The 10,989-nt window shown below is 57.5% G+C and overlaps 1 protein-coding gene across 7 annotated transcripts in view; it reads right to left on the bottom strand.

The window, feature by feature from the left end:
- Positions 1-201: 201 nt before the first annotated feature.
- Positions 202-10,989, bottom strand: part of Aqp7 (aquaporin 7) — a 13,826-nt gene continuing 3,038 nt past the window's right edge. For 5 of the 7 annotated variants that reach the window (XM_005401100.2, XM_005401101.2, XM_005401099.1 and 2 more), the window contains exons 2-8: positions 10,856-10,906; positions 9,399-9,516; positions 2,569-2,695; positions 1,978-2,115; positions 1,700-1,818; positions 1,317-1,534; positions 202-1,022 (exon numbers count right to left, since the gene is read on the bottom strand). In XM_005401100.2, the coding sequence (XP_005401157.1) occupies positions 746-1,022; positions 1,317-1,534; positions 1,700-1,818; positions 1,978-2,115; positions 2,569-2,695; positions 9,399-9,516; positions 10,856-10,881 (1,023 nt within the window). In that variant the 5' untranslated portion in view covers positions 10,882-10,906 and the 3' untranslated portion in view covers positions 202-745. Of the gene's footprint in view, positions 1,023-1,316; positions 1,535-1,699; positions 1,819-1,977; positions 2,116-2,568; positions 2,696-4,876; positions 5,179-9,398; positions 9,517-10,855; positions 10,907-10,989 lie in introns of those variants that run through there. The other 2 variants (XM_013522950.1, XM_013522949.1) reach the window with 2 other exon arrangements.

Below are 10,989 nucleotides of genomic sequence, written 5' to 3'. Positions count from 1 at the left end.
GTCCCTGTGCACCCAACGTCTGGCCTGTTTCCCTTGAGCTCCGCGGTGAGGCTCTTCCTTCTCTCTGCATCTGTCTGAAGGGTTTTTCCGGTTGTTTCCTCCTTCTCAACTCTGGCACTCCTCCGCGGCCGGAAGGAGGAGGAGCCCAACACCCTGCCCTCTACTTGGGTGTCCCCAAGTAAAACATCCTTGGAACAAGGATGAAAAATCTTAATTTTTATATACAATTATTTGTATATACAAAGCACAGAAACACATGCGGTATACCTATGGTATTAAAATGTGAAGTAAGAAAAAATATATCTAAAAGGCTGCTAAGGAGAGCACTAATCAAAAAAGAAAGTTTGAGAAATTGTGATCTACCCTTGGGCCTTGTAGAATAAGAACCGGCCAGGACCGGAGAAAGGGAGAGCCCGGGACCATCCAAAGTCCTACCCCAGGGCAGCCCCAAGGCACCCGCAGAGCTGGCCCCTACCTCCCAGCTCTGCTCCCTCCCGCACCACCCCTCCCGGCCCTCTGCCTGGAAGCCCACCCCTGCGTCCAGCACCCTTTCGTCTTGCCCTCAGACCACGGTCGCTCACCCAGCCGCCCGTCCCAGGGGTGGGAAGACTTGAGGGCTCTCGACCCCGCTCCAGCCCAGAGCTAAGGCAGAAGAAGCAGGAGGGGAGTCCAGCCGCGGGAGCCCCAGCGAGCACCGCTGTGGAGCAGGCCTGCCCACTGGGTAGGGTGGGCTCACCAGCTCTACTTAGAAGCGCTCTAGGGGCATGGAGCCACCAAAGGCTGGCGCAGGCTGGGTCAGCGTGGGGACGGCAAGGCTGGCAGGGGCTGCAGGGACAGGAGCGAGGGGAGCGGGCGTGTACGGGTTGGCCTTGGGCAGCATGGTCCTCCCGGGGTCCTCACGCCCCGCGGAGCTCTCCAGTCTCTGCGGGCCTCGTGGGGCGCTAATGAAGGCCAGGTAGACGACGCCCCCGAGGTAGGCCCCCAGGGGTGGAGCCACAACCGGCACCCACCACCAGTTATTCCTGCGAAACAAGCGAGAGAGACCTGAGGAGGAGGAGGAGGTGCTGGCGCCCTCTTCAGACCAAGGCCGGGGGAGCAGAGGGGCCGCCCCGCCCGGCCCTCCCTGGGGCCCCAGCCACCCTCAGCCCTGTTCAGGGAGGGGGGTCGACAGTTAGTCGTGGAGCAAAACCAGCACCTGCGCTGGTCTCAGGAGACACCGGGGAGCGGGACTGTCCTGGCTGCTCCTGACAGCCCCTCACCCCTCTGAGCACAGGGCACCCACAGAAGACTGCAGAAAGGGGCCTGGCAGGCGCTACCTGAACACCTCTTTGCCCCAGCCGGCAATGAAGGTGAAGAAGCGAGGCGGCAGGTCCCGGGACGGGTTGATAGCGTATCCTGTGTTCATGCCTAGAGACACCCCAATGATGACCACGAGGACGCCGATCACCAGGGCCTGCGTCCCTTGCAGCGCTGGGCTGTTCTCCTTGTCCGTGATGGCAAAGAGACACAGCTGGAGCATCCCCGTCAGAAACACCTGCGGAGCGGACACTGTAGCAGCCCTCCGGGTCCTGAGCAAGCCACAGCGCCCCAGCCGTGCCCCAAGGCCCCACACGCGGGCTGGAGCGTGTCTCCGTGGGGGCCCCCTCCAGAATCCTGTCCTACCACGGAGGAGGGGCGGGCCGGGCAGAAGGGCACTGACCTCATTCAGGAAGCCGCACCACAGCGTCATGTAGTCAGGAAGGTAGGTGGCAAAAATGCCGGCGGTGGCTGTGGGGCCCGTGACATTCAGGTGTCCGCCCGAGAAGTGCAGAATGGCCACTGTGGACACAGACCGGGCTTAGCGCCCCGGTTGACCCCAGGCGTGGGGCTGTCGGGTGGCGGGGGGAGCCCCAAGGCTTTCTTCTCCGCCCACCGTCCTCTGCCCACAGTCCAGGGAAGGCCGAAGCCAGAGGCCGCCAGCCAGGGCGGGGCACTCACTGTAGAAGAGGCCGTAGGTGGTGGCGGCAGCCGCAAAGGAGCCCAGGAACTGACCCAGCACGTACACCGGGAACTTCTTCCAGGGCATGCGGCCGAGGGCGCAGCTGGCGAAGGTCACGGCTGCGTTCATGTGGGCGCCTGCGGGCCGGGAGAGGTGCGTCAGGCTGGCGAGGGCCGGAGCCACAAGGCAGCGATACCGCCAGCAACCATAATCGAGGACGATGATGGCCGTGACGAGCCCTACCACCGGCCCCATCTCCACTCCACCCCTAGGAAAGTGAGGAGCAGGCAGGGAAATAACCTGCCTAAGACCCCGCTCAGCTGTGGCGGACCTACGGCACGCAGCCCCAGCGGGCTGCTCGGGGCATCGGCAGCGCTCAAAGGTTCGCCATCGCTGGCCTGGCCAGTCCCGACGGTGAGTCGGGGTGCACAGCGAGCCTGGGGAGGCACGGGCGGGGCACCGGGTTCGGAGGCCTTGTGCTCCCTCCCGGGACTAGAAGGCTGGGTCTCGAGAGGGGCTGCCGGCAGGTGCACGGGAGACGCGCGCCGCAAACACCCAGCCCCGCCCAGCCGGGACCGGGCTTCACGCACCTGAGACGCCGCCCGCCACGTGCACGCCCATGGTGACGCCGAAGCCAAAGCCCAGGTTGACACCAAGGTAGCTCCCATATCTGTTATTTCCCAGAACCAAGTGGGCCACGGAGCCAAGGCCAAACACCTGCGAAGGAGGGCTCCTGAGAGGGCGCCTTCCCAGAAGCCCCAACCTCAGGGCACGGCTCGGAGCCTGGTCCTGGCTCTGCACCGCGCCCAGGCCCCGGGCCTACCCAGCTTCGCCTCAGAGACCCTCTGCCGCTCCTTCTTCCTCCAGAACTCCTCTCTCGTGACCTCTCCTCACCTCCTCTCAGACCCGCGAGAGCCGGGCGGTGAGTGCAAAAACAGCCGGAGGTGCGGCGCAGAGCCAGAGGCCCGCGCCATCTGTCCCGCACCTCGGCCCCTGCCCAGCCCAGCTGAGCTTTGGGAGCAGGGCCCGGGATTCAGGACGGCTGGTGTGGGCTGCCCTCCAGCGGCTCTCTCTCCAGGCCAGCCTGAGGGATGTTTCACACAGTACTTCAGAAGGAAGTACTAGATTATTCTCCCCACCTGGAAAATGGGCAACCTGAAGCTTAGAAAGTTTGACTGGCTTATCCAAGGTCACCCAGCCTGTAACAAGACGAGCCAGGACTGAGTCCAGGCAGCTGTCCTGCCAGAGGGCCTCGGACCAAAGGAGCCCTCGCCTCATGCTGTGCTTTGCTTTCTCGTGCTGTGCATGCCGTTCCCTCTGCTGCAATCCCAACCCTGTACCCCGAAGATCTGATTCTCCCAAGGCCAGCCGAGGTGGCACCTCTTGGGAAATATCTACATCTTTGGGACATGTGGTTTTATTTTTGTTTTGTTGCGGCACTAGGGAGCGAGCCTGGCGCCTTCACGCTGAGCTGCATCCCCAGCCCTTGCTTTATATTTTGTTTTTCTAGGGCTGGAGATACAGCACAAGTGCAAGGTCCTGAGTTCAATTCCCAGTAAAAAAAAAAAAAAGAACAACTGTTTTTGTGACAGGGTCCTGAAAGTCACTAAATTTCCCAGGCTGAGCTCAAATTTTCTATCCTCCTGCCTCAGCCTTCCAGAGTGCTACAATTACAGGCATGTACCACAACACACAGTTTGGACATATAGTTTTGTTTTTTTGAGACAAGGTCTTGCTATATAGTTCAAGGCTGGCCTTAAACTCACTGTGTAGCCCACACTGGCCTCAGTCTCACAGTGATTGTCATGGTTTGTGCCTGGATGTCCCCACAAAGCCTCATGCAGTCGTGGGGCGGGCTTCTAGAGCTTGTGACTAACTCCTGGTCCAGTGCTGGGATTATGGGTGTGAGTGCCACACCGCCATGGGGCGGGCAGCCTGCAGACAATATAAGGGAGGGAAAGAGGCTTGCTCTCGAGCTCCTCCCTTTTTGATTTTGTTGCTTTTGCTGTGCGCCATGAACTGCTGTTCCTCTGCCACGCCACCCTGCCTTGGAGCCAGCTGATTATGGACTGAAGCCTCCACAAACTGTGAGCTAAATAAACCTTTCCTTCCTTAACTTTGGGTGCTGGGTATTTTGTCTCAGCAATGAGAGAAAAGTAACTAAGACAGTGATCCTCCTGCCTCAGCCTACCTAGTGTTGGGATTACAGGTGAGTGCCACCATGTCCATCAAACATGTAGATTCTGAAGGAACTTTATGGGTTCAGGCTGCTGGAAATCAGCCACTGATTGCATATGATTATTTTGTGCTTGAAATGTGGTTTGTCTACCAGGCACAGTGGCATATGCCTATAATCCCAGCACCCTGGGAAGCTGATGCAGGAGGGTCTCAAGTTCAAGCCTACCCTGGGCAATTTAGTAACTTAGTAATACCCTGTCTCAGAATAATAAATAAAAAGTCTGGAAATGTAGCTCGGTATGGAGGGCTTACTTTCAGTCTCTAGTACCTCAAATATTAATAATAGTTTATAAGGGCCGGGGATATAGCTCAGTGGCATAAGTGCCTGCCTGGCAAGTGCAAGGTCCTGAGTTAGATTCCTGGTACCAAATAATAATAATAATAATAATAATTTATATGTATGTTAATTACATGTTGAAACGATACTTTGGGCTGGGCATGGCAGCACACACCTGTAATCCCAGCTACTCTGCAGAGTGAGATAGGAGGGCTACAAGATCGAGGCCGGTGTAGACAGTTTAGTGAGACCCTGTCTCAAAATAAAAAAGCAAAAGGACTGGGGATGAACCCAGCGCTCTCTGCACCCATTCCCAGTACTGCCAACACAGCTGAAGAAGTGATAGTGCAGACATGGGCTAAATACACAACGACTCAAATTACTTTCACCTGGTGCATTGCGCTTTGTGGACGCGGCAACCGGAACACTGTCAGTTACATTCGCGGCTCACGTGTAGTTTCCTCGGGCAGCTCTGCTCTAGGGTCTAGGAGAGGAAACCTACAGAACTGTGGAAGGCCCTGGTGGGCGAAAGCCCAGGGGCGCACGGTCAGCACGCAGCACCCTCGGGCGGGTGTGAGCGGGTGCTGACGCGGGAGAGGAGAGAAGGTGCCGCGAAGGCCCGGGGGGAACAGCGGCCAACACCGCGGTCATGTTCGGCAACGCGGCAAGCGCACGAAGGCCTGGAAAGCTCCCTTCCGACCTGACAGCCCAGCGGTCACAGCGACGTGAGGAGCCCCGTCTCGCCCGGCCGCATGTACATTTGCTTATTTCGTTCAGTTTTTTTAGTGGTCCTGGGGATCGAACCCAGGTCCTCGATCATACCGGGCAAATGTTCGTACACCCGTGGCTGATGAGAAGGTGGAAAGATGCCAGAACTGTTACCTCTTTGAGAACTTGCCGGGAAGGCCCGGGACAGAGCAACGTGGTGAGTGAGGGGCTCGCAGGGTGAAGGGAAGGACATTCCGGGCCGTGTTGCTTTGCTTTGTTTCACTCTGCTTTGCTTTTTGATACTGGGAATTGAGCACAGCTCACACGGAGCTACATCCCCCGCCCCTTTTGCTTTTATTCTGAGATAGGGTCTCACTAAGTTTCCCAGGCAAGCTGGGCACGGTGCTGCACACTTGTGATCCCTGTACTCTGGGAGGCGGGCTAGGAGGGAGACAGTTTGCTTCAGTCTGTCTCCAGAAATAAGGCGGCCTCGGGATAGAGCTCAGTGTGAAGGCCCTGCATTCCCCAGCACTGTAAACAAACAAAAGTTCTGAGGCTGACCACAAACTTGCAATCCTCCTGCCTCGGTCTCTCCAAGTAGCCTGGCACACGGGTGTGTGCCACTGTGCTGTTTGTTATGCTGGTTTAAACGGAGAGACCTTAGCAGATTTGTAAGCTGTGAGACCCATAGACTGAAGATAAAGGAGTGAGAAAATGACACAGCAACATGTCTGAATGGACTGCAGGGGCGGCCATCCAGGAAGCGGGAGACACGGCCCAGCCGAGGAGAGGTACGGGTGCTCAGGTGCCAGCAGGCGGTGGGGTGGCAGGAGGGGGGGGCGACGCAGGAAGCACGCCTGATGGTTTCGCTGACATTTCCTGATTTAAAAAATGATGGGCAGAGAACACAGCCTCTTGGGAGAATTCTGAGAAAGGCGAGCTGGCTCAGGGGAGGCGGAGAACAGGCAGCTGAGCAGGAGCCAGACAGCCCAGGGACGGGCTGGCTTAGGGTCAGGAGAAGACGCAGCAGGGAAGACAGGACCCGTCGGGGAGCCGTGGGGGCCCAGGCCAGGCCGCTGACAGGCGGGGGAGCCGGAGTAGCAGCGTCCCCATTCCATTCCCGCTTCCCCACTCTAACCCATCTGCTGCAGAAATGACCGCGTAGATGAACTACGTGATCTTCTGGGTCAGGGCTGTGAGCTGGCACGCCTACACCTAGTCTGCGGGAACGCAGGCTCTGTTTGGGTGCCGCGGCTCTGATGAGGAGGAGATTCAGCTCCCCTGAATGAAGGAGAAGCTTGGGCAGCCCGGCCTGCATTCCTCCCTCCACGGCAAGGGCCAGCTGGAGAGCGCCCTGCACCCTCACACGGATCTGTGACGAGCTGGCCAGTCTCCGCCCTGCGCTGCCGCGGTAGCATGCGCCCTGGGAACCCTTCCCCCGTGGCCAAAGTGTGCGCCTCCACAAGCCGACTCCGCAGGGCCCTGCGCACGGGTTCCAGGGCCTGAAGGCTCCAGCCCCGCCCTCCCTGGCCCGTGAATGCAGCCGACAGCCGGGAAGCCAGCTCGAGAACAACCTGGAGAGGCAGAGTAGAACAATCTTGTCCCTCATCTTGGCTGCAATAAATGGGGCCCAAGGTCACGCTAGCCTTTTTGGGCAACAAAACCTTTACCCTGGTGAGTCACTGAACTTCCTATGAATTAAAAAAGCCTCCACTTCTTGGCCCAGGCCTGGCAACTAAAAATAACAACAACACAATGTCCTACATGACCCTAAGCATCACCAAGTTCCTCACAAGCATTGTTGCCCTTCAGTCCTCACAGAAAATCTGTGTAGCAGATGTCTTTGCTGTCACAGATGGGGAAGCTGCGGCCCAGGGAGGGGTCTGGAACCACTCAACGCCTGAAAGCAAAGACCTTTCCGCAGCGTTCCGAGGGTTCACAGGCCACCACCTTAGGAAGCCTGGAGCTCTGTGGCCACAGGTGCAGCTCAGGGGTAGAGCACCTGCCTAGCATGCTCAGGGACCTGGGTTTGACGCCCAGCACCATGGAAGAGAGAATCAAAAGCCCCCAAAACAACAGCAACAAAAAGACCTGATACCGCTAAGCGAAGGGACAGAGGAAAGTGACTAAAGGGCAACATGTGATAGCAAACAGGCCTGGGTTTCAGCCTCACGAAGTGTGACCTTAGACAAGTGGCTTAGTATCGTGCGCCTTAGTTTCCCCATCTGTAAAATGAGGATAACAACAGCCCTACCTTCAGGGCCGCTGTGGGTTTTTTACTGTAGGGGATTTTTTGTTTTTGTTGTTTGTTTGTTGGTTTGTTTGGTTTGGTTTGGTTTGGTTTGGTGGTTTTTTTAAGACAAAGTCATACTGTGTAGCCCAGGCTGGTCTCAAACTCATGGCAATCCTCCTGCCTCAGCCTCCACACCCAGCTTTCTAGGGCCCGTGTAATGATTTGGCACTTAAGTGCTTAGTATCACAGTGCTTGCGATGCAGTATGTGCTCAGTAATTCTCCAAATAAAAAAAGGAAGGCAGCTGTGGGCAGGTCTCAAGTCAGGGTACCAATCCCTGCTCTCCTTGAGAGCTCTCCAGAGAGGCACCCGCCTGCCTCCAGGGTTCCAAGGTTTAACAGCCCTCATGAGAATGGAATGTCTTGTCATAGGTGAATTACTTTGCTCTGGATTAAGGAGGGACAGAGCCTCGCTGTCCTTCTTACAGCTCAGCAGCGAAAGCAAGTAAGGGGTGAAGGGAAGGAGGAGGGATGTGGGAGGAGAAAGCAGCTGAGAACAGACATCATAGTAACAAGGGGCCCACACGTGTGCTACACGCGTGCTGGACGCCGGCGCCGGGCCTTTTTCACGCTGCTCTACCAGCTCAGCGTTAGGTTCAGTTTACCAGCAAGGGAGCTGTGCTCTGGACAGTGACGAGGCTTGTGGAAGATCACACAGCTCAAAGATAACATGAGCACTGTCTTCTGGATACTTAGGGGCTGAGAAGGCAGGCTTGCGAGCCAGGGAGAGCCCTGCCCACGGCCCGCTGCTGACTTGGGTCAGGGTCAAGGTAAGAAGCCAGGTGTCCAGAGCCCCTCTGACACTCAGTCATTCTCTCTGCACAGACTTTTTAACTGCCACCCGTACTCTGATGATAATGAACTTCACCACTCTCCTTCCAACGCAATCTCTCTCTCTTTCTCATTTGTTTTGTTTCTTGGGACAGGGTCTCATTACATAGCTCAGGCTGGACTTGAACTCACTGTGTAGCCCAGGCTGGCCTCAAACTCAGGGTAATCCCCCTGCCTCAGCCTCCCGAGTGCCACCACCCCTCTGTTGAACTCCAGGGCCCTGTATTTGTGTCCTGAATTTCCCCCCTGGCTTTTCAGGTGGGCACATCCAAACGAATGTCACCTTTGGCCCTGCATCAGGATAACCCATCAGGACTTGCCCCACTTTCCACACCTGCCCTCTCGTGAGTCCGTCTTGTACAGCTCTTCCAACATGTGCCGTCTTCCCCACCCCCACCAGGTCTAGCCTTCATTTCCACGACAGCCTCTGAACTGCCCCCCACCAGCCTTGCCTGCCCCACTCAGCCTCCGCAGACTTCTAAAATGCAAACCTGACCACATCACTCCCCGAGTGATGACCTTCAGGGTCTCTCCTTCAGGATTAACTCTCAAGACTGACGTTCAAGATTTCCATCAACCACTTTCCCCTCCGTTTTCCTTCTCAAGGCTTCCAGCCATGACTTCTGACCCTTGATCCTACGGCTCCCATTTATCCTGGCACATACTGAAACCTTTCTATGAGCACAAGTTCTGCGGAAGGTGGGAGGGGCAGCAAAATACACCAGGCTTTGTTACAAAAGGACTTGGTGAGATGTTGGGTGTGGTGGCACACATCCCTGGGAGGCCGAGGCAGGAGGATTGCAAGTAGGAGCCCAGGCTGAATGACTTAGCAAGACCCTGTCTCAAAATAAAAAATACAAAGGTGGCTGGGAATGTAACTCCGTGCAAAGATCCTGGGTTCAACTCCAGTGCTCCCTGCAAAAAAGATAGTGAGAAAGGCTTCTCTCCTTACGTTCCTCTGCTTACTTCTGAGGCTGCCGGCTTGGAGGCAGAGCGACAACATGATCCCTGGAGTCAGCAGTGGGGACGGGTTCAGGTGCGCACCTCACCCACCCCATGCCCCGTACCCACTCACCATCATGACGTATGTGCTCACGAACTCAGCCAGGAATTCTCGCACCACCTGCTTCTGCAGCGTCGCTTGTACCCTCCCTGACACGGGCCAGGAGCCCATCCTGGAGCTTCGGGTGGACCTGAAGCAGCAGCCCAAGCCCATGGACAGAAGAGAGACTCAAGTCCACCTGCCGCCCATGGCCCTTCCTCAGGCTGAGTTAATGGGTAACCCAGCAGCCTCCCCATGTCACCTCCTGGTGCCTGGACAGCTGGGGCTGGAGGAGGCGGTGTTCCCCCGGGGCCTGGGTTGTCTCTAGGACACAGGAGGGGTTTGGAAGCCCAGGACGGAGACTGGGCTGAAGGCAGCAACCAGTACAGGTGGGAGCCGTTCGCTCTGTCCCCGCGAGAGTGCGGCAGGCGAGCGCCCGGCACACGCAGAGCCGGCCGCGATGAGGGTAGTCACAGGCACCTGTGTGTGCCAGAGGTGCTGTGGGAAAAAGTAGGGCCTGGGCCTGGGCCTGGCGTGCTGGGGGACTGATGCAAGTGGGACAGTCGGGGTCAGCCTCGCGGAGAAAGGGGGATCGCAAAGCACACAGAGGACACGCGGGACTTGGGGGAGCGCTGCAGGCAGGAGGCACAGTCACAGAAGACTGTGCTCGTCCACAGAAAGCAAAGGAAGTCGAGCTGGGCGTGGTGCGCACACCTGTAATCCCAGCACTCAGGAGGCTGAGGCAGGAGGATCGTTGCAAGTTTGAGACCAGCCTGAGCTACAAAGTGAGCTCAAGGCCAGCCTGAACTGCTTAGCGAGACCCTGTCTCAAAAAGATAAAAAAAAGGGGGGGGAGGGCCTGGGGATGTGACCCAGTGCAAAGGCACTAACTTCAATTCCTAGTACCAGGATAGAGAGGAAAGAAAGGAAGAAAGAAACAAAGAAACAAAGAAACAAAGAAAGAAGCAAAGAAAGAAAGAAAGAAAGAAAGAAAGAAAGAAAGAAAGAAAGAAAAAAGAAGAGTGAGAGGAACCAAGTAAGGAAGGGTGGAAAGAAAAGAAAAAAACAGCAGGGATGTAGCTCAGCCTGAAGGCCCTAGGGTCATCCTCCACAGCAACCCCCCCCCCAAAAAAACCCGGCAGCAAAGGCCAGGAAGTGGCTGGAGTCAGGAGAGTGAGGCGAGGGAGTAAAGCGGCCCCTGTGGTGCCGGCTTCGCCAGGGCAGTGAGAGCCGAGGAGGCCCGGAGGAGTTCGGTCCCGCTGAGCCTCCGCGGGAGCACCAGACCCGCCGCCCCTCCCCTCCCGCCGCACTGCGGCCTTCCTGGAGCCTTCCGCCGCGGCGCACGCCCCTCGATTGGCTGCACCCCGGGGACAGCAGAGACGGGTGGGAGGCTGCCTTCCTCCGCTGGGACCCGGTGGGCGGCCAGGCAGGTGAAGAGGGGCCAGGACAGGCCCCGAGGTGTCCCACCTGCGCGCGGGGGCCGGTGCTTACCGCTGCTGCCTGCCTTCCTGGGCCATACTTTGTCTTTCAGACTTTTAAATGCTGCAAAGCCAAAGAGAGGTCACTAGCCTGGGGGACACAGAACTTGGCCCCATGTGCCCACGAGAGCCGCCCGCAGCCGGGGC

Source organism: Chinchilla lanigera, unplaced genomic scaffold (genome assembly GCF_000276665.1).
Source record: "Chinchilla lanigera isolate Chin_1 unplaced genomic scaffold, ChiLan1.0 scaffold00071, whole genome shotgun sequence".
Lineage (NCBI taxonomy): Eukaryota > Metazoa > Chordata > Mammalia > Rodentia > Chinchillidae > Chinchilla > Chinchilla lanigera.
This window is presented reverse-complemented; position numbering and strand designations above follow the sequence as displayed.